This window comes from Alexandromys fortis, unplaced genomic scaffold (assembly GCF_014885135.2).
Source record: "Alexandromys fortis isolate MF-2015 unplaced genomic scaffold, M_Fortis_MF-2015_v1.1 scaffold_44, whole genome shotgun sequence".
NCBI classification, from domain to species: Eukaryota; Metazoa; Chordata; class Mammalia; order Rodentia; family Cricetidae; genus Alexandromys; species Alexandromys fortis.
In genome coordinates, this window is record NW_026067921.1 from 4,174,950 (window position 1) to 4,202,427 (window position 27,478).

Consider the following 27,478-nt stretch of genomic DNA (forward strand, 5'->3'; position numbering starts at 1 on the left):
TCTATTGATTATGCTTGTTTCTGTAGGCTCTGCTCGTTGACCTGGATTTTCCATATCCAGCTGGTGCTCAGTTTGTGTTTTCTTCCTTGCTTCCCTTTCAGTTTTCAATTCTTGAACTGTTTCCATTACCTGTTTGATCGTTTTTTCTTGGTTTCCCAGGGTATCATGTACGTATTTACTCATTTCTTCAAACCTTTGGTTATACTTCTCATCCATTTCTATAAGGGCATTTTTCACATGTTGTTTAATGGACTCTATTGCTTTCATAAAGTCAATTTTTTCCACTTCTTCCGTATTAGGGTGTTCAAGTCCATCTGTTGTAAGATCATTGGGTTCTGGTGTTTTCATGTTGTTTTTCGGATCATTGGGTGAATTCTTGCCTTGGCGTCTGCCCATCTCCTTCTATCGAAGCTATCTAATGGGTCTTTTAAAACCGGATTAGGTTTCCCTGTTGGCCAGGGGCTCCTCTTACAAAATGCTGTCGCTCTGTTTCCTGGCTCCTGCCAGGGGCCAAGTTCCCTCTCGCCCCTCAGAAGGGTCTTCAGGAACGGGACCCGGCTCCTTCCTTGCTAGGGATCTCACCAACCAAAGGCCTACCTCTTTGCTTTAATTGTAGTGGGGCGATCTGCTCTCGGTGTTGTGCGTTGGTCCCGCTGTCTGCTGCTGCCTGCGCTGGTGGTCTGCCGCCCCGCCTGGGCCTGCGCCGGTGCTATATATAATTTTCTATCCTTTACTTTCAACTCTTGTTTTTCTGCATTTAGGGTATTTTATTTTTATTTATATATTTTATATGTATGTGTGTTTTGCTTGCATGTATGTTGTCTGCCACATGGAAGCCAGAAGAGGGCATTGGATCCCCTAGAATTAGAGTTATAGACAGCTGTCAGACTCCAAGTGGCTGCTGAGAACAGAACTCTGTTCCTCTGGAAGAGCAAACAGTGCTCTTAACCACTGGGCTTCCCTCCAGCCCCTTTGACCCTCCTGTTTCTGTCCCATCCCGCCGGTGCTGGGACTACCGGTATGCACAGCAAGCCTGGTTTATGTTTGTCTGGGGGTCTAACACAGGAGTTCATACATGGCTAGGTAATCACCCTGCCTGCTGAGCCACATCCCAAGTGGATCCTTTCTTTCCTCCTCACTGATCGCATCCCTTCTTTTTATGAACAATTTGTTTTGTAGATACATCTTCACTGGGATTTACATTTTAGAGGCTGTGATTAAAATATTGGCAAGAGGTTTCATCCTGGATGAGTTTTCCTTCCTCCGAGACCCGTGGAACTGGCTGGATTTCATTGTCATTGGAACAGCGTAAGAGTGTTAGAAGATTTTTGTGGGAGACACTTGGGGTGGGAGCAAGGTCCCTTTGCTTCCTCTGGGGCTCTGTGCAGATTCACAAGAATGGCCAAGGTGACCTGAGGTTGCCGGGATCTCTTGGTGTAGCACTGGTTGATCCTGAACAACACCAGGCAGACTCCGGTCAGAGGCCTCCCAGCACACACCCATCTCTCGAGTTCTCACTCATTCACTGACCAACTGTGGCTTCTTACAAGCCAGGATCTATAAGTACAGGATTGTAAAAACAAAACACATTATAACTTATAAGTGTGGCCCTCTCCGTCATGAAGCTCACGGTCCAGAGGGAAAGAGAGAATTAATGACAGTTACAATATGGTTGGCAAGGTTACCACTGTCTTAGGGTTTCTATTGCTGTGAAGAGATACCATGAGCATGGCAACTTTTTTTTTTCAAATTTCTATTTTTAAATTAATTATGTATTTTTATTGATTTTTATTGAGCTCTACATTTTTCTCTGCTCCCCTCCCTGTCTCTCACCTTCCCTTCAACCCTCTCCCAAAGTTCCCATGCTCCCAATTTACTCAGGAGATCTTGTCTTTTTCTACTTCCCATGTAGATTAGTTCTATGTATGTCTCTCTTAGGGTCCTCATTGTTGTCTAGGTTCTCTGGGATTGTGATTGTTTTGTAGGCTTGTTTTCTTTGCTTTATGTTTAAAAACAACTTATGAGTGAGTACATGTGATAATTGTCTTTCTGGGTCTGGGTTATCTCACTCAAAATAATATTTTCTAGCTCCATCCTTTTACCTCCAAAATTCAAGATGTCTTTTTTTTTTCTGCTGTGTAGTACTCCATTGTGTAAATGTACCACATTTTCCTTATCCATTCTTCGGTTGAGGGGCATTTAGGTTGTTTCTAGGTTCTGGCTATGGTAAACAATGCTGCTATGAACATAGTTGAGCACATGTCCTTGTGGCATGGTTGGGCATCCTTTGGATATATACCCAAAAGTGGTATTACTGGGTCTTGAGGAAAGTTGTTTCCTAATTTTCTGAGAAATCACCACACTGACATCCAAAGGGGCTGTACCAGCTTGCATTCCCACCATCAATGCAGGAGTGTTCCCTTTCCCCCACAACCTCTCCTGCATAAGTTGTCATCAGTGTTTTTGATCTTGGCTATTGTTACACGTGTAAGATGGAATTTCAGAATTGTGTTGATTTGCATTTCTCTGATGACTAAGGATGTTGAGCATTTCTTTAAGTATCTTTCAGCCATTTTAGAGTCATTCCTCTGTTGAGAAAAATGGCAACTCTTATAAAGGGAAACATTTAATTGGGAAGTTCGGTCCAGTCAGGGTGGGAAGCATGGTGGCATGTGGGCCAACATGGTTGTAGAGAGGTAAGTGCGTGTTCTACATCCAGATCTACAGGCAGCAGGAAGAGACTGAGACAGACTTGTATAGGAAGTTTCTGTCCTGCTTGGTCCCATAGACATTTCATCTCAAAGAAACATACAGAGGCTTCTTATATTAATTATAACCTGTTTGGCCTATTAGCTCAGGCTTATTATTAACTAGCACTTGCAACTTAAATTAACATATAATTCTTGTTTATGTTTAGCCCCATGTCTTGGTACCTTTTATCAGTGAGGCATTCTCATCTTTATTTCTCTGCATCTGGCTGGTGACTGATTCTGCCTTTCCTCTTCCCAGAATTCTCCTACTCTGATTGCCCCACCTATACTTTCTGCCTGGCTACTGTACAATCATTGTTTTATTAAACCAATATGAATGACAAATCTTTACAGTGTACAAAAGCATTATCCCACGGAACCCACTTCCTCCAACAACACCACACCAGCTCCAACAAGGTCACACCTCTTAACAGTTCCACTTCCTGTGAGCTTATGGGGGGCATTTTTTTTTCAAACTGCCACATCAACAGAGATCCAAATCCTGGTCTTCCTGCTTACAGGGGAAACATTGTATCCTGAGCCGCCTCCTTAGACCTCCAGCCCTGTAGTAGGAGGAGCAGGCTGTATCCCGCGTCTGGCAAGCTTAACCCCCCCCCCCCCCCGAAATAACCACACAGAAAACTGTATTAATTAAATTACTGCCTGGCTATTAGCTCTAATTTCTTATTGGCCAACTCTTACATCTTGATCTAACCCGTATCTGTTAACCTGTGTTCACCATGAGGTCGTGGCTTATCTGTCAGTCTCAGACAGGAGAATCATGGTGTCTGCCTGACTCTGCCCTTCCTTCCAGAATACTGTTCTTTCTTCCCCACCTATCTGGGTTCCACCCTATCAACTTGGTCAAGGCAGTTTCTTTAATGACCAATGAAAGCAACACAAATACAGAAGGACCTCCTATACCACAGCCCCACCCAACTTTTCACACTGCAGAATGGACAATGGCTGGGAGCCTGTTCTCACCTCTGATCTTGTTTCTGCTGCACCACACTTTTGAGCCTCTCATTGATCCTCCTGTCTCTGCTTCCTGTATGGCCATTGGAATGCTGGGATGACAGACATATGCCAGGCATCTGGTTTTTGATGTGGATTCTTGGCATTGAGCTCAGGCTGTCAAGTTTGCATGTCTGGTACCTTCACCCACTGAACCACATCCCTAACTTCCACGGCTCATTTTGAATCAGTTGTGGGTGACCCAAGGTAAGTGCTGAAATTCTTCCTGGAAATAGGCACCGTCTTGACACCTGAATGATGGAGTCAACAAAATAAAAAAATCAAGGCAGCGTGACAGTATTTCACTCCCTGGCACATAGCAGGCAATGAGGTTAGCATTTGCCTATGTTTCCCCATTTCAGTGGCAGAAGTCATTAGAGATTAGAGGCACTGTTATTCATCTCAGTTTCACATTTGAAGATCACCATTTATGTGCTCCTGGCTGTTGACAGTGCGACCTAGTGATTATGAGCGTGGGCTCCAGAGCAGGGAGGACGGCTCAGTAGGAAAAGTCCTTGCTGTGCTCCCCCCTGAAAGCAGCTGGTTGTGGCCGCATGCGCCTGTAAACACCAGGTCTGTGAGGCAGACAGACCCCTGGGGCTTGCCCATCAGCTAGTCCAGCCTTACCAGTAAGCCCTCAGTGAGAGAGCCTGTCTCACAGCTAAGATGGACAGAGATGGAAGAAAGCTGCTGCCAATCCTTGGCCTCCTGGAATCGTGATGTAGGAGCTGCACCAAGCAACCTGGGCTCTCCCTGTCTTTTGTCTCCTAGGATCGCAACTTGTTTTCCAGGTACCAAAGTCAATCTATCAGCTCTCCGTACCTTCCGAGTGTTCAGAGCTCTGAAAGCAATTTCTGTCGTCTCAGGTGAGCCACTTTCAAGACTGACTCGGAGCTAAAATGTTCTCTGACATTAATAAGACATTTCCAAATGGGGGCTGGAGAGATGGCACCATGCGTGGGAGCTCTTTTTGATTTTTCAGAAGAACCATCTCCATTGGGTGGTTCACAGCCACACCCCATTGGGTGGGTTCACAGCCACACCCCATTGGGTGGTTCACAGCCACACCCCATTGGGTGGGTTCACAGCCACATCCCATTGGGTGGTTCACAGCCACACCTCATTGGGTGGTTCACAGCCACACCCCATTGGGTGGGTTCACAGCCACATCCCATTGGGTGGTTCACAGCCACACCCCATTGGGTGGTTCACAGCCACACCCCATTGGGTGGGTTCACAGCCATCTATCTGGTTTTGCTATTGTGAGTGACACCACCATATACATGGGTGTGCAGACATCTCTACTGCATGTTGACTTTGGAGATCATACACCCAGGAGTGGTATAACAGTGTCCTCTGGTGGCTCTCTGTTTAATCTTTGAGAATCCTCCATGTTGATTTTTATAGCATCCACATTGATTTATAACCCCACCAGCAATGTACAGGGATACCTTCTCCCTCCACCCGCGTTCTTGCCAGCCCCTCTCTCACTCCTTCCCCTGCTCCTCCTTTCTCCCTCTCCCTTCCCATTTTTCTCTCCCCCCACCATCCCTTCTCTCCTTCTAGACTTCTTCTCTTCCTCCCTCCCTCCAGTAGCAGTAATTGGAAGTAAAGCCTCCAGCTGGTGACTCATACCCTGACACTCTCATAACCCCTCAAGAAAGTATCTTTCTCTCCGTGAGTTTTTAGCTTGCAGCTCCCTTATGGTTAAGGATGCTGAGCATTCTTCTGTACACAAACTGGCCATTTGTTCTTGGAGTGGTAGGAACCACACAACCAGAAGAATCCAGCATGTGTAACTCCTCTGAGGTGGCCGTTGTGGGCACTGGGATTTATTTTAATTCCCTGGACCATTAGCATGACTGGAATCAGACACAGCCAAAAGCACTTCTCTCGGTGACCCACTCAGAAAACGTGATTTTAAAGAGCAGCTTGTTTTGAGAAATGGGGGCTTGATAACCTGAAATTTTTCTATTTCTTCTTCAGTTTAAGACTGTATTAAATCTTTCCATGACTGCTATTTTTTAAAGTATGGGTTGAGAAATTAAAATATACTTAATTTAATTTAAAATTTCTTGTTTAATTCATTTGCCCACTTAGTTACTGGATCGTTTTATTAGTGCTTAATTTTTGAGTTCTTTGATTCTTCGTACTGCTCCTGTGCAGTTGTGCGGCAGGCAAAGGTCTGCTCCCAGGCTGTGAGCCGCCTTACCGCTTTGTTGGTTGTTCCTTTGCTGCTGTTCTTGGAGCTGTCTCCCAAGCCTTCGACATCTTTTCCTGAGTGTCATTGCCTACCTGTGTCAGGAATTGTTCCTCCCTCATTTCTCTCTCTCTCTCTCTCTCTCTCTCTCTCTCTCTCTCTCTCTCTCTCTCATTGTTTCTTTTTCTCAAGGATTTCTCTGTACAACAGTCCTGGCTGTTCTGGAACTCACTATGTAGATCAAGCTGGCCTTGAACTCTCAGAGATCCACCTGCCTCTGCTTCCCAAGTGCTGGGCTTAAAGGTGTGCGCAACCAGTGCCCGGTTTCTCCCCTATTTTTCTCTAGCAGTTTTTTTTCTTTCTTCCCTGCTATGTGACAGAGATTCTGGTCTTATGGTAAGGTCTCTAACCCATTTTGAATAGACTTTAGTGCAGAAGTACCAATCAAGTTTTGATAGCCTGTAAGTAGACCTTCAGTTTGCCCGACATCATTTGTTGAAGAGGTAGATACTCCTTTTCTGATGTTTATCTTCGACATTTAGGTGACTGCACCTGTGTGGCTTCATTTCCGGGTCTTGTGTTCTGTCCTGTTGGGGTCTAAGCCGCCTCTGTTTGCCTTGGCTACCATAGCTCTGCCGTGTAATTGGAGATCACGTACAGTGATGCTGACAGCATTGCTTAGCATGGCTCTCTCCACACGGCCTCTGAGACCTTCATTAACCCCCCTCCACCCTTGCCTGTTTCTGGTCAGGGACTGAGGGGTGATTCTCCCCAGATGTCTCATCCCCTCAGGTCTGAAGGTTATCGTCGGGGCCCTGCTGCGCTCTGTGAAGAAGCTGGTGGATGTCATGATCCTCACGCTCTTCTGCCTCAGCATCTTTGCGCTGGTTGGGCAGCAGCTCTTCATGGGGATTCTGAACCAGAAATGTGTCAAGACCAACTGTGGCCCTAACCCTACGTCCAACAGTGAGTTCCCCCTTCTACCCTTTGGTTTATGGGTGGTTGACTGCTCCCCATCAGCTCCCACTCATACCGTTTGGTTATTCTGTCTATCCACCCAGAGCTTTCCACATGTTTTAAAGGGAATTCCCTCTTTCTTTGAGTTTCTTTGGAGAAGGAAAATCTGACTCACCCCCACAAGAGCAGAGACTGCTGCTGTATTTGCCTTTAGATCTCAGTCCACTCATTCATCATGGTTTGCAGAGTGAGTTCAGAATGCCTGGGTCTGGCTAAAGAGCACCAGACATTTGGTCAGAGGAAGCAAGACCCCCTCCCCACCTCAAGTATTTTATTATTTTTGCAGAGTCAATGCTTTTTCTGTGCCCACCTGCTCTGGCTTGAGGTCAAACTTACTGCGTTTTGATTGGTCCTGAACTCCACGTAGCTGCATCCTCTTCATGTTGGGCGCGGCTGGGTCTTGTCCAGCTTTTCCCTGGGACTGGCCTCTGGTCCGTTTGGGGTGATGATGTGTGTTACTTGCGGAACAGGAACGTGATGGTGACGATCCATCCTCTCGTTTCTCCTCCTTCTTTCCATTTGCTCTCTTCTCTTTCTAAGACCTCCTTCCTCTCTGGAGGCCCATGTTGGTCATTTCAGAGGATTAAAGTCAGCTCCTGGAAAAATAGTCAGATATATTTGCGATTCTTTTTTTTTTATGTCGGTCTTTCTTTTTTCTTTTTCTGTATCTGATTCTATGACTTTCATCTCTTAGTGGACTGCTTTGTAAAGCAAAACAATAGTGACGACTTCGTCATGTGTGGCACCTGGTTCGGCAGCAGGTAAGAGGTCCAGAATGCGCTCCTCCCACGTCGACCACCCCGAGACCTTTCGGAATATGTGCAGACAGTCTCCGTGTAATGACTGTGCCCAGTGGGAGTGCCCAGGGAGGACTTTCCTGGGCCTAAGCAGGCTTATTGATATATTTACTTTTAAATTGTTTTTAAAAATTTCTATGAGTGTGGATTCTTTGCTTGCATGCATGTCTGTGTGTCATGTGCATGCAGTATCTGTAGAGGCCAGAAGAGGGGTTCAGCTTCCCTGGGACTGGAGTTACAGGTGGCTGTGTGCTGACACGTAGGTGCTGGGACTGGAAGCTTGGGTCTCTGGAAGAGCAGCCAGCGACCTTAACTCCACCTTTCCCAGCTCCTAACTTTTGCTTTTAATGACAAAGTCTCATTACAGGGGCTGGAGAGATGGCTCAGTGGTTAAGAGCACTGGCTGCTCTTTCAGAGGTCTGGGGTTCAAACCCCAGCATTCACGTGGCAGCTCACAACTGTCTGTAACTTCAGTTCTAGGGGATCTGATGTCCTCTTCTGGCCTCATGGGCACTGCGCATACACGGTGAACAGATATACATCCAGGCAAACCATCAAATACATAAAAAAAAATAAAGTCTCAATACAGACCACTCAAACTTAGGATCCTTCTGCCTCCCAAATAGCTGGGATTACAGGCAAGTGCTGTCGTGCCTGGCTTACATAAGCTTAGACTTGTGTTAATCAAATAAAAACTATTTCTAACTGGGCAGTCCTGGTGCACGCCCTTAACTCCAGCACTCAAGAGGCAGAGGCAGGCAGATATTTGAGTTCAAGGCCAGCCTGGTTTACAGAGTGAGTTCCAGGACAGAAAGGAATCCACAGAGAAACTCTGCCTTGAAAAAAAACAAAAACAAAAACCCCAAACAACAAATTATTTCCAAGTGTTGATAGCGGGTTTCCCCCCAGTTATGTGGAATTGGTAGCTCACAAGAAATGTACAGAAAATTCAATGATACTTCAAATTTGGGGGATGGATCTGCAAGTCTCTCAAAGGGGACTGAGAAGTTAAATAAATGGGAAAACTATCAGACACCAAAAGAAATACTTCCTGTATTTATCCATAAGAGAGCCAATGATACTCTTTTGTGAGACAGCCCCACAAGAGCGGTTAAGACATGCTTCTGTGGGCTTATTAGAAAAGTATGTGCAGATGAATGAATAAATAAATAAATAAAAAGTGTGTGTGTCTCTCTTCATGCAAAACTGGAAGCTTGTAAACCCGATTGTTCCTGGCACCTGTAGTTAAGTGGGTGGGACCCAGGGACAGGAGAGAGAGACTAATGACTACTATGTATACTTTTTCTTAAGCTGCAGAATTTTTATTTTAAGTCACGCAAATCACCATTGTCCCAAAGTTCATTCTTTTTCTGTTCCTCACCCAAATTTCATCTTTGATCCCTCTCATTTCATCTTTGCTTTTCAGTTTGTTTTGACAGTTTTGTACATGTATATGATGAATTTTAGTGATTTTTCCCATGGCCTTCTTATCCCCACTCCTCCTGATGAAATCTGTCTTCTTTCCAAAAATGTCCCCCTCCTGTTTTTGTGGTGTGTGTGTATGTGTGTACGTGAGTGCGTGTGTTTACGTGTGTGTGCGTGTATGTGTGTATATGTACATGTGTGTGTGCGTATGTGTCCCACCCAGTTTAATTAGGGTTGCTTGCACAAACACAGGTGTGTGGTTTTCTACTGGAGCACTGGCAGCTTACCAGCGGCTACACCACTGAAGAAAGGGATATCAGCCCCTTCTCCAGCCACCCCTAACTGTTAATAGTCCCCAGTGGAGGAGGGCGGGGCCTCTTGAGCTCCTCCTGTTTCCATGACGGAGGTTGGCAGGTCCCATCTTGTGCTAATGCCCACAGCTCCTGTGACATGGGCTTTTATATTGCTATTGGGCCTTGAGTCCACATTTAGTCTTTCAGTGAAAGCCTGGACAATATGATTTCTTCATCAATCCACTGGAAGGGTCAATGAGAGACCCCGAAGGGACGTCATGGATACTCAGCAGGCAGGGGGAGTGGTGAGGTGGCCATTTTTCCTTTATGTTTTCTTGAGGGAGCCCAAGGCCCTCTGAAGGTTGGTGCCATGGCAGGAAAGTTGGGCAGGGGAAATAAAATCTATTCTCTGTTCCTTTGCTTCTAACATCTAGCTCCTGTCCCAATGATTCTACATGCAACAAAACCTCATTTAACCCAGACTATAACTACACGAACTTTGACAACTTCGGCTGGTCTTTTCTCGCCATGTTCCGGGTTATGACTCAAGACTCTTGGGAGAAGCTGTACCGACAGGTTCTTGTTTACCTTCTCTCTCTCTCCCTCGCTCCATCCCGACCTCTGCCCTGGATCACCAACTCATGCATCATTTATTTCAGACCTACCCTCCCACTCCCGCTTTGTCACCTAGTGCATATCTACAACGGCAGCACAACTGGATTCTGCTTCCGAAATAGCATTAGAAACCCCAAGACAATGAAGCAAGTGTTTGAGTGGAGCGTACAAATAGATCTCTTTCTACATGCATTTCTCCTGCATAGGTTTCCACCCTTAGCAATTCTCTCTTCTCTCTCTTTCTCTCTCTCTCTCTCTCTCTCTCTCTCTCTCTCTCTCTCTCTCTCTCTCTCTCCTTTTTTCTGCCTCTCCTGTTTGGAAAGCCTGCAAACATCATTGAGAGAGTTACAGACAGGAAAGTCAGGAAGCTTGACTTCTCTTGACCTCACTGTGAGAGAGGATGTTAGGAGTGGCTGTGTGACTGGGAGGCTGGAAGGGGTGTCCAACCTTGTGACTTCTCTGAGTCACAATGGGCCAAAAGGAATTACCATGGGCCACGCTGCGCTTGCAGGTTTGTAGACCACACATATGTTTCTTTTGCTTGATGTTGCAGCAGGACTTTGCCATCCACAACGTTCTCTTTTACGTACCACACATTTGGGGCTGGAGAGATGGCTCAACAGCTAAGAGCATTTGCCCCTCTTAAGTTCAGTTTCTAGCAGCCATGTCCTACAACTCACAACTGTATATCACTCCAGTTCTAGGAGACCTGACCTCCTTTTCTGGTACACACACACACACACACACGCCATATACCCTTATGGACATACACACAAAGAAAAAAATCTTTAAAAAAAATCAATGTGATTGAGTCATAAAATATTGTGAAATAGCTTGTATTTTAATAAGTTCACCATCTTGTCTTAGACCGCATTCAGAGCTGTCCTAGCCACTGGCTGGACACCCCTGCTGGATGTCTGAGTATCTGAGACTGTTTTATCGTGCTGGGCTATGGGAGATAAAACAGATACGAGCTATGTTCTGTTCCTCACAGATCCTTCGGACCTCTGGCATCTACTTCGTCTTCTTCTTTGTGGTGGTCATCTTCCTGGGTTCTTTCTACCTGCTCAACTTAACCCTGGCTGTTGTCACCATGGCGTATGAAGAGCAGAACAGGAATGTGGCTGCAGAGACAGAGGCCAAGGAAAAGATGTTTCAAGAAGCCCAGCAGCTGTTAAGGGAGGAGAAAGAGGTGAGGATTAGACAGTGGGGCCGGCTGTAGAGTCAGAGGGGACCCAGAGGCAGTGTGATGGAAGCTGAAGGCTGCCTCTTTGGTACCCCGTGTTTTACTGAGAATTTGAGCCCTTTGCAGGCTGGCTATGCTTCTGTTAGTCTCAAGATCTGGACACAGGATTCTTGAGAATGTAGTCTTGATAATTTTGAATTCTGGAAGCCTGTATCATCTAGAACACACACTGAATTACTGGCTACAGAGTGTAATTTATTTATGTGCAAATTCAGGCTCTCTTGCAAATTTTCTTTTTAATTAATTAATTTAGTTTTTTTTTTCCAAGACAGGGTTTCTCTGTAGCTTTGGAGCCTGTCCTGGAACTCACTCTGTAGACCAGGCTGGCCTCAAACTCACAAAGATCCACCTGCCTCTGCCTCTCAAGTGGTGGGATTAAAGGTGTGCGCCACCACTGCTCAGCTACAAACTTTCTTATGTGAATCTGAAGATATTTGTCTTCGGAACCTTTGCATGGTGGAGGGCTGGGTTCTTCTACAATAGACAGGCTCGTTATTCCCTCATGGTGGAGGGCTGGGTTCTGCTACAAGAGGCAGGCTTGTTATTCCCTTCCTGGATCCCACCACAGCTCCAGGCCACCCCACGAAGTTCCCCTGGCACCTTATATTCTCTGCTCCAAATCTAGGTTTTTCAGGGTAGGAGCCCTATTTTTACACTCTGTGTTATCTTCTGCATAATACAGATTTGTCAGATGGAAGCCAGTGGTAAGACCTTAGTGTCCTCAGGCATAAATACGTATCGCCCCTAGCACAGCCTAGGGTTAGTCATGGGGAAACTGTGCAAGCGTTAACTCTGCCTTTGACAACTGTGAGGCCTGTGCAAAACCAAGCCACTCCTTGGATGAGCAAGAGCCCAGGTAACACATTCACACGAGGCGAATCTGAAGGGTTCAGTATTAAGGGAGAGAGAACAGCCCACTGAGGTTGAGGTCATCTGCATGATCATGGGGGGATAATCTGTTCATTAATTGTTTCTGTTTTCTTTCAAAGGCTCTGGTTGCCATGGGGATTGACAGAAGTTCGCTTAATTCCCTTCAAGCATCGTCCTTTTCCCCAAAGAAGAAAAGGTTTTTTAGTAGTAAGACAAGAAAGTCCTTCTTTATGAGAGGGTCTAAGAGGGACCGGGCCTCGTCGGAGTCGAAGGATGATTCAGCTAAAAACGTAAGTCCGCTTGCTCCCAGGGATCAGCAGTTCTCCCGTGCACGCAGGACCAGGGATCTGCCAGTGAAGGAATTCCTCTCTTCGTTTGCCCGTCATTTCTCTAACTGTGCACTCGGGCGCACCCGCCTTCATCTGTGCCGTGATTCCAGTACACGTTTATAAATATCTGTGTGAGCAGTCCCCGTGTGTGCGAGAGTTATGTTCGCTGTCACGGTGACAAGATTCCCGACAGAGCAACTTCAGGGACGGAAGGTGTGTCTTGGTCCACAGTTTTAAGGCCCTTAGTCCGACCTGGCAGGCAAGGCATGGCTTCAAGATAGGCTCAGACCTTGTGAGCAAGAGACTGAGGCAGCATGGTGACTGGTCACGTGGCGAATGACCGAGAAGTAGAGCTAAACTAGAACAGGAGGTGTGACTTTCAAAGCCCACAGCGGCTTATGTCAGTCAGTGAGGCACCATGTTCCCGAGGGTCCTTAACCTTCCAAAAATAGGACTACCATCTGGGGATGAAGTTACAGAGAAAACCTGAGCGATTGCCCAGGGAGATGGAGAGAGAGGGAAGGGTAGAGGCAGGAGAGCGAGCGAGCGAGCTGGGAAGTGGGTTCAGAGTAAGTTCAGGGTGCCCACTGCCAGGACTGCAGCACCAGAGTGAGCCAGCAGAAGCGGGGTGTATGAGGGACCGGTATCAGTGAGAGTGCATCCAGGGGCCACGCTAAAACAGCAGATGGTGTAGATCCCGAACCCATGTCAGGAGGTGGGAACTGTGCAGCTATGGGGGCAACTGTGAGAGACAAAGTTAACGAGGAAAAGGTTTTGCATTAACATAATAATTTTTAGTCAGGTTGAATGCAGTTATACAGCTGGCTGGACTTCATGAGGTGACAGAGCATCAGTTTTTATGTCTTAATTATCTTTAACAGTTTACAATAAGTTAGCAGCTTTTATAAGAATTAGAATATTTTATAATTTTTATCCCTGTTAAGATTTTAAATCTCAAAAATTACAATTTTGAATTGAAGAACTTTTAGCATCAAATAAATTTTAAGTCATAGGCACAGTTCCCAGAGAGACTGGGAACTTCGTCTTCCTGGTCTTTTATTGCTTACTCTTACATCACAATTTTTTTTATATGTCTCAGTTTCTACAAATAGGTAAAACTTATCAAATTAACAAAGACAGGTTAGATATGCGTCTTTAAACCAGTTTTTGTCAGTACGAATAGACCATTATAACCTTAGGAATTTATAAACCTTAATCATCAAACACATGTTATACTTAAGTCTTGTTTTTCATTGTTTAACTTATTTAGACCATCTATGACTTGACTTTATGATACAGAACACATGAAATGGGGGAAACGCGATGCAAATAATCCCAAGATAACTCCAAATAGAGTATTCTAAGTTTTTTCTTTATTAAAAGGGAACTCGTGGATCACAGCAAGGAAATAGAAATGGGGTCCAACATCCAGGTGTGGCTTGTGGGAAGAAGAGATCAAGCTTGGCAGGACTGTGGCTTTTTGGTACCCTGGTCCAGCCTCTTAAAGGCCGTTGGCTGAAGGAGATTCCCCATCATCCCCTTTTGTCTAAATAAGAGAGTTCCAAACCCAATACAAAACTATATACACTAGGAACAGATATCTCTGTTGACCGAGGTTTCTGTCCCGCCCAGTCCTGCAATCGTTCAGTTGCAAATAAACACACAGAGGTCTACATTAATTATAAACTGATGGGCCTATTAGCTCAGGCTTTTTATTAACTCTTATTACTTATATTAACCCATAACTCTTGTCTGTGTTAGCCACGTGGCTCGGTACCTCTTTTGATGAGGCAGCCACATCTTGCTTCCTCTCTGCTGGGATGACGACTGAAGACTGACCGTTTACTCTTCCCCAAAATTCTCCTGTTGTCATTGCTCCACCTCTACTTCCTGCCTGGTTGTTCCTGCCTATACTTCCTTCCTGGCTACTGGCCAATCAGCATTTATTTAAAATACAACTGATAGGGAACAGACCATTGTCCCATAGCACTCCTCCCCTTAAAAAACAAAAACAAAAACAAGAACTCTGAATCAAATCTCCTTTGTTTAGTTTTTCTCCTGGCCATTATCCATAACAACTTGTAACTAACATTCTAAACAAAGGCAAACATCCATAATCCATTTTTTGGGAATGTGGGTATAGTTTTCCAGGCTACTTCCTGCTGATCAGGGACACTGATAATCTTATGGGGACCTAAAGAAAATTTAGAATTATGATCAAGTCCTGACTGGAGTAGCCTGTGAGGATTGATCATCTCAGGCAGCAGTGTTGAATCTGTTCTGGATGTAGAACTCAGACATCTGGGTCATTTACTTCTATTGGAGATTCTTTGGGGGGGGGGGTCCTTCCTTGATCAAACCTGATTTTTCTTAGCCCAGAATGAATCCACAGCCTCTTGTTTCCTATGGAAACAAAAACAAAATCTCTTCTACAAAGTAACATATCCTTTGACTTAAATTTTAAAGTCAAAGTAATATATAGGTATGTATATATATGTATATGATTAATCCAGCAGCATTTATAATCAAATGTCTTTTAGCAGCTTTTGCTCTTTCCTCAGCCATAAAACAATTTAACAACACAATAACATACAGTATCCAGACTCTCTGTGTCTTTTTCATTTTTATGTGGCTTTATTTTAAACTCTTTTATTTTATTTTAAATTTCTTTTGTTTTTGTTTTTAATTTTTGGCTTTTTGAGACAGGGTTTCTCTGTATCTCTGGCCTGGAACTCACTCTGCAGACCAGCCTTGAACTCAAAGAGATCCTCCTGCCTCTGCCTTCCAAGTGTTGGGATTAAAGGTGTGTGCCATCCTACCCAACTGCTATCTTTCTTTCTTTTTTATTTTAAGGACTTTAACCTTTTTATTTTCTCTCCCAAGTTCGCACATATATATTTAAACACACTGTAAACCATTTAAAGTTTTCTTTTTGTCTGAATCTATCTTTACAGTATATCTCTTTTTTTCTGACCACATGAGTCTTTAATTTGCTAAGCGATATCGTTAGGATTAAAGCCATGGCTTTGACGGCTGGATCCACCCCATTCCTTAGCTTTCTGGCCAGAGCCATGTTTAGTACCACAACTCTATGGAGTTTCAAAGTCCCTGACACCACCAAGAAGCATGCTGTCAGCAATTCATAAACACCATTTAAATGTTTGGTGGCAGGGCCTCTTAAAAGAGCTGCAAAGTTTCGCAGCTAAAGCTGAGTCAGGAAGCCTCTCTTAAACGAGATGTACTTGCCTCCAGCAAATAGAGCAAACCCAAGAAATTGCTGCTAGCAGGAAGCCATGTTTTATGATGTTATTTTGTGTCTAGAATTACTTCCCAATCTCTCTCAGGTTTTTCCTGGATGCAGTTGTCCACACATTGGGCACCATTTGTTGACTGAGGTTTCTGTCCCACCCAGTCCTGCAATTATTCAGTCCCAAATAAACACACAGTGGTCTACATTAATTATAAACTGATTGGCCTATTAGCTTAGGCTTCTTATTAACTCTTATAACTTATATTAGCTCATAATTCTTGTCTGTGTTAGCCACATGACTTGTACCTTTTTGGGTGAGGCAGTCACATCTTTCTTCCTCTCTGTCTGGGTGACAACTGCAGACTGAGGTTTTCCTCTTCCCCAGTTCTCATTGCCCCACCTCTACTTCTGCCTGGCTACTGGCCAATCAGCGTTTATTTAAAATACAAGTGATAGGGTACGGACCATTGTCCCACAGCAGATATCAAGTATAAAAATTAGAATTACAATCAGTGTAAGCTATATTAAGCAAGGAGAATATGCTAAATATTTTAATAATTTTATCCTAAGGACTCTAAGTCTTATATTAGAATGGCTTGGCTAGATCATAAGAGGATGGTAACTATGACTATCTAATCTTCAACCCCATTGAAGGCCTGAGAAGGGAGATAATATTACTTGAGTAGGCAGGAAGTGCAATCAAACAGCTTCCAAAATGTGCAGTAGAAGACAGAGACAACTGGCTACCTGGGCAATCACCCAAAGGCTCACTTGCAATATTAAGCAACCAACTTTGGCTCAGGCCTAGAGTAATTGATAGACCATTTTCAGAGGCAAGAAAAAATTTTAGAACCATCTTACTCTGTCATGGCAGTCTTTTTTTTTTTTATCCTGCTTGTTCAGTTTGGACATCATGCACTTTGTCAGTGGTCAAGGCTTGGGCATTTCCTTGCCCAAAGGCCAGTTGTACCAACAAGAAAACAAGCTCCAAGTGGAGTGTCTTGGGTGTTCAACATTCTCTCAGGAATAGGTGGATGCTGCCAGGAGTAATCATATCTCACATCAACAGAATCCTAAGTTATTTATATGGCATGTTCTGCAGATCTTCAAAGTGGTGGTTGATTACCTATCAATGTAGAATACAATCTCTATATATCTGAAGAATCTAGTTAGTTTGACTATAAATATGACAAACATGGATGCTACTGACCTATAATACTTAATACCTATATAACTTAAAGACTAAGACTTTATATCAGAATATTAAACAATCCGTAAACAACTGTGCAGCAAATGAGGGCAGTGACCTCAAAATGTAAACAATGCATAAGCATCTTCATCCGTGGTAGAAATACATAATGCAATATGATAAATATATCCTAAAATTGAATCAATATACAAAACGTCTTAAACAGATGGAGTTGAAGAATAGTTATAATTATAGTTTTCCTTAGTTATGATAAAATATAAAGTAGATATAAGTATTGTAACTGTAATTCTTGCTTGATACCTGTTTTGTTATATGTAATATTACTATGTTAAAGTTAAAACCTTCCCTTTTACATAAACAGAAAAGGGTAAATGGTATGGGAAGTCTTTCTGTAGATTTGTTGCTTTTATTGGTTAATAAATAAGCTGCTTTTGGCCAATGGCTTAGCAGAATATAGCCAGAGAAGCTGTGGAGCCACTGTAGGAGAAAGAGGCCTTCTCTGGAACCCATTGGAATCTTGCCAGTAAGCCACAGCCACGTGGTGATACACAGATTAATGGAGATGGGTTAGTTTAGTAAGAGCTAGCCAATAAGAAGTTAGAGCTAATAGGCCAAGCAGTGATTTAATTAATATAGTTTTGTGTGGTTATTTCAGTCTGGGCAGCAGGAATAAATGAGTAGCCTCTGCCAACAACTTTAGCTTTTGTGACTCTGTCTTCATCTACTATTTTTTTATCCTTATGGCAAAAATCATCATATAAAATATCTATCCTTAGCTGGGTGATAGTTGTGCCTGCCTTTAATCTCAGCATTCAGGAGATAGAGGCAGGCAGATCTCTGTGAGCTCAAGGTCAGCCTGGTCTATAGAATGAGTTCCAAGGCTATAAAAAAAAACCCCTTATCTCAAAAAACAAAGCTACCCTTACTAAAATATTTACTGCTACCTTTTAAACTAAAAACATAACCTTATAATTTACATCTACTTGAACATTTTTCTCAAACCTATTTAATATTTTCTCTCACTTTCCTAGAAGTTGAATTGAAGTTATATTCATGGCAAGTTGTAGCAAATTAAGATTAGATGACCTGTACATAGGTTTTTTTTTAACTATTAACCCTTTTTGATACAAAATTTAAGCTAATTTTTTTCTCTACTTAGGATTTTGCAGTTTTTTTAAATGGCAGTATTACAGATGCTGAGATAAAGTTTACATTCCAGCAAAAGCTTCAAGAATATCCATGGCCTTGAGTATTCAGAAAGCCAGACATCTGTGATTATAATTAGCCATTTTAGTTGTTATATATAAGTTTTTTTAATTAAAAAATGTAAATCCAGACAGTAGTGGAGCACGCCTTTAATCCCAGCACAAGCAGGTGGACCTCTGAGTTCAAGACCAGCCTGGTCTGTAGAATGGGTTCCAGGACAGCCAGGGTGATACAGAGAAACCTTGCCTTAAAAAAATGAAACAAAAATGCCATGCCATGAGATAAATATTAGTAATCCCTGTTGGAAATAGTTTGTTTCTTATCTGCACATAAAGTCTTTTTCCTGGGCTATTCTGTTGTTTTCCCTGTTACAGAGTTGTGACAAGAGATGTTAGAGAAAGCTTTTAGATAAACATGCTTGGGTCTAAAGTGGGCAGTCAGAAATTGCATCTCCAGGGCTAGCTAGGGTCTAAAGTGGGCAGACAAAAATCGCATCTCCAAGGCTAGCTTTTTAATGAATTTAAACACATAATAATTTTCTAATATTATCTATGCTCAAAAGACATTTGAATATAAGACGGAACCTTGTGACCTGCACATCCATAACTAGTTTGTGTGTGTCTGCAGATGGAAGCAGACAACCAGAAAAGCTTAACAAGTATTCTTTTCTCTTATGAAGATATCAAGTTGCCAGTAATATAAGTACATGTAACCTAGAGGGCATCTAACAGAAAACTATTAAAATACAAGCAAAAGCATCCAGGCTTGGTGGGGCAGAAAAAAAGGCATATCATAGCCTTAAGACAAAGGAGTCTCACGAACGGAAAGTTGCAGGAACAGTTATCTCAGTTACAGGAACAGATTCAGAGACCCTGTAGAAATGGTTGGTATTCGGGCTCTGGTGTGGTGAGAGTTGAATGTCTGGATGAGAAGGGTTAAGAAGAGCTAGGAGTTAGTTATGTGGGGGGAGAGGCCTTGGACCATCCTCCATTCCATTTTATCACATTATTTAAATCAGTCTAGATATTAAAATGGAAAGTTCTGCATTTCGGCTGGCAGTGGGACCAAGAGCTGAACAAGTGAGCCTGGTTTTGGTCTCCCAAACGGGATTTTTTAAGACTAGCTACAGACAGGCTAAGGGTGTGTCCTTTGGCACAGACAATTCAGAAAGGGCAGTGTGGCTTTTGGTCCTTCTGAAGCAAAGCCAAAGGCATTAGAGTACAAGTTGATGACCTGAGCAGATGTCCCTGGCAGAGAGGAGTAGTGTGTGCTATGCGGAAAGGAAGGAGTCCAATAAAACCACATTATAGAGCCATGACCACCTAAGGTAGCTGGAGGTTAAACCCCATTGAATTAGGGTGTTAGAGTTTATCTGCCTGCATGCCTGCCTGTCTGTCTTTCTAATCTGTATTTGTTTAATTTCTGTATCTATATATAGATTTATTAATTTTAGCCCATCACTAGTTACAGATTGCTAGGAATTGGGGATCATAATTGTGCTTTTAATTTGCTGTGTAATGAGACAGAGGAGTTTAGGGTTACAAGAGGAAGTGCTCAAGGTGAAGCCCTAGGACATATGTATAGAGCAACCAGCAGCATCTGTTTGGTGCAGACCAACCTAGAAGTGACTGGAGCAGGAGGAAGAGGAGCGAGTTAGAAGCGAATAGGAAAGATCCCCAGGAGAGTGGTGTCCAAGCCAAGTGGGATTCACTAGGCAAAGGAAGAGCAGGCATTGCCACTGGAGAAGGGAATGTGTGCCAAGGTCTGGAAGCAAAAATGAGCAGGAGAATGTGGCCCATTTAAAAGCGTGAGTGTGTGTATATCTGTGCACATGTGTGTATGTGTGTGTGCGCACTTGTGTGTATGTATGCATATGTGTGCATGCGTGTGTGTGTGTTTAGGGGACGACAAGAGTCTGGATTGGTAGAATGGGACAATCACAAAGGATCCTGACAGCAAAGCTGAGAAGTTCATTCAGTCTTCTTGCTGAGGGTAGGTGCTAGGAAGCGGTGAAGGGTTGTAACCAAGAGAATGAAATGTGTGTCTTTTGTTTTGTTTTGCCTTTTTTTTGTTTGTTTTTGAGACAGGGTCTCGCTATATAGCTCTGGCTGTCCTAAAGCTTGCTATGTAGACCAGGCTTACTTCAGACTCACAAAGATTCCCCTGCCTCTGCCTCCCAAGTGTTGGAATTAAAGGCATGTGCCGGTACACCCAGGGAGAGGTTCGTTTGTTTTTATTTATTTAGTGGGTTTTGTTGTTGTTTTGAGATTAGGAATCAATATATCGCCTTGGCTGCTGGGAGCTTGCTATACAGACCAGGTTGGTCTCAATTTTACAGGCATCCATTTACCTCTGTCTCCTGAGTCCTGGGATTAAATGCACCACCAGGCCCAGCCGGTCCAGGCCCAGCTGGAGATGTATGTTTTTGAAACCCTGGATGTAGGTTGATACGAAAGTAACTGTGCTTTTGCATTGTTGACATTTACTGCTTGCTATTGGTATACAACCTTAACCACCTAAGACTTGTTTTCCCTCATTCCCACGCTCATCTCCTGACTGTGCTTCCTTGCTAATGATTTGTTACTCGCTGTGGGCGTTATATTTCCCTCATCTCAGTGGCTCCCCACCTTCCTACTGATGCGACCCTCCTGTTGTGGTGACCCCCAGCCACAAAACTGCCTTGTGGCTACTTCATAACTGTAATTTTGCTACTGTTACAAGTCATGATGTATTTTCCGATGGTCTTAGGCGACCTCTGTGGAAGGGTCATTCAACCCTCAAAGGGGTTGCCGCTTACAGGTTGAGAATTTCCACCTTATACTGCGGAAACAGCGCTGGGTGAAACGAAGATGTTAGTGGTTTTCGTATTTGATTTCAAAATGGGTCGCAAGGCAGAAGAGAAGACCCGTGACATCGGTGACCGGCCCAACAGTACTTCTAGTGTACGTATAGTGCAGTGGTAGCCCAGCACCAAGTCTTGCAAAGGAGACAAGAGGCTTGAAGATGAAGGGCATAGTGGCCAGTCATCGGAGTTGACAGCGACTGACTGACAGCAGCCATCAGAGCCCATCCTTTTCCCACTCGAGAGAAGTTGTCAGTGGACTCAGCATGGACCGTTTAAGGCCGTTTGACATTTGAAGTACATTGGAGAGCTGAAAAAAACTCATGAATGCCTCATGAGCTGACTGAAAAATCCAAGAGGCGCATTATTTACATTACACAACAACAGGCCGTTTCTCTCCTGAATTGTGACATTTGAGGACCAGCGGATCTCATACGACAGCCAGGGATGACTGGTTGTGGCAAAGCATTTTCGACAACCACGCCTGCTCCAGACAAAGGTCTCGGGCACTCTTTGGTGGCCGGCTGCTAGTCTCATTTCCTGAAGCGACATCATTGCATGTGAGGGGTGTGCTCAGTAGGGGAGATGCACCCAAAACTGCACTGCCTGCAGCTGGCCTGGGCCAACAGCAAATGGCCAGTTCTTTTCCACAAGAAAACCTGAACGTACATCACACATCGAGCCCTTCAAAAGTTAAATGAATCCAAATGTTGTCTCACCTGCCACATTCACCTGGGCGCACCAACCTTCCACCCTGTCTTCGAGCATCTTGACAATGTTTTGCAGGGGACACACTTCCTCAGCCAGCGGGTTGCAGAACAGGCTTTGTGAGATTTCATGGAAGCCCAAGGCAGGGATTTGTATGCTATTTGGATAAACGCACTTAGTTCTTGTTGGCAAAAAACACGCTGATTGTAATGACTGCCAGTTTGATTAATGAAGGTGTGTTTGAGCCTGGTTGTAATGATTTAAAGCTCACGATCTGAAACTGAAATTTCTTTTTCAACAAGCTAAACACATTGAAGAGAGGGGATTGGAGGCGACTAGAGGAAACCAATTAAGACGTTGCCACAGTAACCCCAAGCAAGAGGTGGCGGCAGCAGCTTGTGTGAGGACTAGAGCAATGTGTAACTTTTCCTGGGTGAGAATAAAACATCTTCTCACCCAGATAGGGCATCAATGACAGATCAAAGAAAGAATTCCACCCAAGCCTAGCTTGGTGAGCAAGTGATTTTATTGGGGTTTCTTATAGGCACACTGGGGGACTAAAAGGCTCCTGTATCATTGAAAAGCCCTCCCAGGGGTAAGAGATGACTCACAAAAGCTGCACCCCCAGAAGCCCATGTCCAGCTGTGTGCAGCTCAGCCTACTGCACTTATGTTCTCATGGAAGCAGGTCAATGAGACGGCCCAGGGGGTAAGGGATGTGCTTCTAAGCCTGAAGACCAGAATTGAATCCTTGAGACCCGTATGGTGGGGTGGAAAGAGATAACCAATCCCTTCAAGCTGTTCTCTGACCTCTACTCATGTGCTGTGATACAGGCACCTGCCAAATAAACACAACGTTTTAAGAACCTCATGGCTTGGCCTTGTGGATCTTCTAATTTTCCAAATCTCTTGAATCTTGGGAGTTTCCCTAGCTTTCTGAGCCTTAGGATCCTCTGTCCTTCTGGGAGGGAGTGTTTGAATTCATAGGAAATAGCTAAAGGTAAGAATGAAGAAAGATAAGCAAGCTGACCCACAGAAAATGATACCCAGTGAACAAGCTGAAGTAGGTCCCATACTAGCTGCTTATTGCGTAGGTGACTTGTTGAGACAAGAAAGGACATACTTTACGGGTGGGAAAGCTCCATTTTGGATATGTAAATGTTGACGTGTGCCTGGGACATCCCAGAAAATAAATATACTGAGTGGATCATGTGAATCAAAGAATTGAGACATGGTTGATAATCGCTAGTAAAAATTCTTCTTCTTCTTCTTCTTCTTCTTCTTCTTCTTCTTCTTCTTCTTCTTCTTCTTCTTCTTCTTCCTCCTCCTCCTCCTCCTCCTCCTCCTCCTCTTCTTCTTCTTTAAAAACTATGCTAGTATTTTATTAATCTTTAAAAATTATTCTTTTTTTTTTTTTAAGACAGGTTTTCTCTGTGGCTTTGGAGCCTGTCCTGGAACTAGCTCTGTAGACCAGGCTGGTCTCGAACTCACATTGATCCGCCTGCCTCTGCCTCCCGAGTGCAGGGATTAAAGGCGTGTGCCACCATCGCCCAGCTTAAAAATTATTCTTATCATTAAGGTAGAGAATATTTGTTTGCTCTTTGTTGAAAGTGAATAAAACATAAAACCCAAGGCCAGACTCCAGAAACGCATGTGTGTAAGAACAGTGAATGGCCAAATCCCCTTTCTCTGATCTGTTTCACACAGGCAAAAAAACCCACAAAAAGCAAAACTAAACAATCCCCCCCCCAAAAAAAAAACCCTGAGCATCATACATGCTGGGGAGATACAGTGCACTGCTCCTTACAAATGCTCAGCATCTTTACTTGGCGTCTTTATGAGATGTGGGGAGTGTCAACGCCTGCCTTTAAAAGGCCCACTGTACTTTCTCTTGCAGCCACAACTCCTTGAGCAAACCAAACGACTGTCCCAGAACTTGCCCGTGGACCTCTTTGATGAGCACATGGACCCCTTCCACCGGCAGAGGGCGCTGAGTGCCGTCAGCATCTTGACCATCACCATGCAGGGTGAGTTCCCCACTGGAGTTCTTTGTGTCCCCCCAGGAGCCCTCCACAGAGGGGGTTTCTTGGGAACCACCCCACTGTGCCATGTCGCGAAGAGAGACTCCTCATGTCCCAGGAGCCCCTCAGCGGAGTGACTTGAGTGGATGGGCCTTCCTGGGAGTTAGCCCCTTCCAGTGGGTCCCTGGGTGGGAACGGGCTAGAGAGCATAGAAGGGCAGACTGGGCAACCTTAGAAGATCTGAATGCCAACACTTAGCCAAAACAGAGCACTCAAGACCTTGCCGGGAAGTGGCAGTTGTTGGCTAAGTTAGAGCCAGGAACCTGGTGTTGGCCAAAGAAGACCTTATAGTTGAGCCAGGACACTTGCCCCAGGCAAGGGACCAATGCTCAAGACCATGAAAAGCTGGGAATATGTGGGCCCTTTAGCACTTCTGAATTATTACCTGACCCTACTTGGCTTTTGTGAGTTCCTGAAATGGAACAAATCAGGGGTTCAGGCAGCTAAGGGGCTGAGCCTAAGTAGTTGCCAGAATGCCTGAATTTGTTCCTTATTTTTTTCATTTTGACAACAAAATAACCGAACAAAAGCTGCCTAAGGAAGAAAGGGAGGAAGGTTTATTTGAGATCACAGTTTGAAAAGCTCCATCATGATGGGGTGGGCATGGAGGCAGGAATGAGAGGTGACTGGTCACATTGCGCCTATAGTCAAGGGGGAGAGGGAGGGAGGAAGAAAGGGAGGGGGAGAGAGTGGGAAGGAGGGAGCAAGAGAAAGGAAGAAAGAAGAAGAGAGGGAGGGAGAGAGAGGGAGGAAGGGAGGGGAGAGAGAGAATGAAGGAGAAAGGGAGGGAGGGAGAAAAGGAGGGGAGAAGGGAGGGAGGGGGAGAAAGAGAGGAAGGGACGGAGAGAGGGAAGGGAGAAGGGAGGGAGAGAAGAAAAGAAGGAGAGAGGGAGAGAGAGAAGATTGCTGGTGCTCTTGCTTTTTTTGTTTAATTCAAACCTCCACCCATGAAACAGTGCCTTTTCTTTTAAGATAGGTCTTCCCACCTCTGTTAATCTAGGAAATTTCCTCACAGATGTGCCCAGAAGTTCATCCCCTTGGTATTTCTAGATCCTGCCAAACTGACAATTGACATTAACCATCATGTAACCTTTCATTGCCCCTGCCCTTTTCTTCTCCTGAGCTCTGGGCACCCCTGTAGAACCGTAGTCTCCACCAAGTCCTCTCTTGAGAAAGCAGAGCCTGTGCTACCTCTGTCTCTGGTGGCCTCGTGGCCAATCTGTGTTTCTCTCTCTGCGTCTGTGTCGGATACACTTGACTTTGCGGCATCTTAGCTGTGTGCAGAGATGTGTGTCTCCTCTGTGCCATGCTCGGCAGGAAAACCTGTGTGACTGGCTACGTGTCACAAAAATCCCGGGGAAGAGGGGGTGGGGGCGCACCCAGGCAGAGAGCAGCCAGGCTGGCTCAGAGCAAATGCCTTCCCCACCCTTCCATTCTCTTCCAGAACAAGAAAAATCCCAGGAACCTTGTCTCCCATGTGGGAAAAACTTGGCATCCAAGTACCTGGTGTGGGACTGTAGCCCTCAGTGGCTGTGCGTCAAGAAGATCCTGCGGACCGTGATGACCGACCCCTTCACTGAGCTTGCTATCACCATCTGCATCATTGTCAATACCGTCTTCCTGGCCATGGAGCATCACGACATGGATGACACGTTTATAAATCTACTAAAAATAGGAAACTGGGTAATCTCAGGCTCTTGGAAAGCATACAGAAGCTCGAATCTTAACTCTGTCCAGGTGCAGACACTTTCAGTAACCATAACCCAGACTGCAACCTTGTTCCTGTAAATGGAATAAAGGCAAAAGGTGGCATTGGATCAGAGGTTTTGCGCAGCTCGCCTCTCTGGTTTTTCATGGGCCTCAGTTTAACCTTCTAGCATGTTAAGGTCTCTTTAGTCATATAGAAGCCATAGTGGACAATCCTAAAAGTAACGTTCTGAGTGTTTTGAGAAAACTCAGAAGATGCTGACCAGGGCTGGGGATGTGGCTCAGTAGGCAGAGTGCCTGCCTAGCCTTCATGAAGCCTGGGCTCCAGTCCTCAGCGCCACAAAAATTAGGTGTGGTGATGCATGCCTGTGATCCCAGCCCTCAGAAGGTAGAGGCAGGGGGATCATTCATTCAAGGTTATCCTCAGTCCCATAGCAAATTCAGCACTAGCCTGGGCTATGTGAGACTCTGTCTCACAACAATCCCTCCACCCCGGAAAAAAAAGGTGAACCATCTCCAGAGACCCACAGTAATGACCTCCATGCCCCCCTGAGTTACCGGGGACACCGTTGTCTTAAAACAATGCAGGTTTGACCCATAGGTGAATCCTCAGGAAAGGTGAACCAGGCAGATATGGGAGGGTCATGCTTCTGAGAGAGTGTATCACTGCTTGGTGGGGGAGTGGGATGGGGACTTCCTGAGTATGTGTCACTGGTTCTTACTGCACAGACCGAGTCTCAGTTAAAATGGAAAATTGAAGATAGGGAGGAAGCCGAACTTGAACAATTGCTCAGTCTCATTCACGGCTCCTGTGGGAGGCATCTTCTTTTTCTCAAGGGAAAAACGAGTCTCTCAGAGATATCAGATACAACACACAATTAGTCAGCGGCTGCTTTACTCTAATTAGCTAATGGATTGAAAAATCTTACCAGAATATCCAATCTTCTCCTCGTAAAATTTCATGTTTCTAACTGAAAAAGCAACACGTTCTCTTAAATTCTTAAAATAAGGAAACTCTCCCACTTTATGTATTTTCCTGGGGTGGGGCTAGCAAGAGAGAGCCTGAGGAAAGGGGGGCAGTGGAGGAGGAGGGTGAACAAGAAGGCACGCACGTGTCAAAATGTCACGTCAACCCATGGCTTTGTATGATGAGTTAAGACTTTAATAAATGTGGCGTAAGGCAGAAATGTGGCTGGAGGTAGAATATGGGTCTAGCCCGACTTTCGGCGCCTCCTCGTGGACTGCAGCTACCACCGTGTAGTGAGATGCCTGTCACTGTGTGCCTGGTGCCTGGGCCTTGGCTCGGCCTCAGCCACCATGCTGATTTAATGATTTCTTCCCAACTGCTGTGGTTCGCTCTGCCCATCCTTAAGCAGGAGTCTCCTCTGTCCCATTGCAGGTTTTCACTGGAATTTTCGTAGCGGAAATGTGTCTAAAGATCATCGCGCTGGACCCGTACCACTACTTCCGCCACGGCTGGAACGTCTTCGACAGCATCGTCGCCCTTCTGAGTCTTGCTGACGTCCTTTACACCAACCTGTCTGATAAGAGCAGCCGCTCGAATCGCTCCTTCTTGGCTTCCTTCAGGGTGGTAAGGTGCTTCCTTCTGTTTTAAACTTAGTTTTATTGCGTCCGTGTGTGGTGCACGCAGTGGCTCATGAATGGAGGTCAAAGGGCAGCTTGCAGGAGTTGGTGATGCTCCCCACCCTGTGCATTCTGGGGCCCAAATTCAGGTCTGAAGACTCCGCAGGAAGTGTGTTTATCCACTGAGCCATTTCACCTGGGTCCTTCTCCTCCCCTCCCCTCCCTTACCCTGCTTTCTCCTTCCCTCTCCTCTCCTCCCCTCTCCCCTTTCCTCCTCTCTCTACCTCCCCACTTCTCTCCTTATTTCCCCTCCTCCTCTCTTTCTTTTTGAGACA

The 27,478-nt window shown here is 44.8% G+C and overlaps 1 protein-coding gene across 1 annotated transcript in view; it reads left to right on the forward strand.

Annotated features, from left to right (window-relative positions):
• The window catches only part of Scn11a (sodium voltage-gated channel alpha subunit 11), a 76,291-nt gene that overhangs the window by 13,836 nt on the left and 34,977 nt on the right, over positions 1–27,478 (forward strand). The window contains exons 4-13 of the mRNA XM_050141564.1: positions 1,180–1,308; positions 4,536–4,630; positions 6,757–6,930; positions 7,676–7,742; positions 9,931–10,072; positions 11,106–11,303; positions 12,347–12,517; positions 23,669–23,798; positions 25,297–25,535; positions 26,959–27,150. Coding sequence (XP_049997521.1) covers positions 1,180–1,308; positions 4,536–4,630; positions 6,757–6,930; positions 7,676–7,742; positions 9,931–10,072; positions 11,106–11,303; positions 12,347–12,517; positions 23,669–23,798; positions 25,297–25,535; positions 26,959–27,150 — 1,537 coding nt within the window. The remainder of the gene's footprint in view (positions 1–1,179; positions 1,309–4,535; positions 4,631–6,756; positions 6,931–7,675; positions 7,743–9,930; positions 10,073–11,105; positions 11,304–12,346; positions 12,518–23,668; positions 23,799–25,296; positions 25,536–26,958; positions 27,151–27,478) is intronic.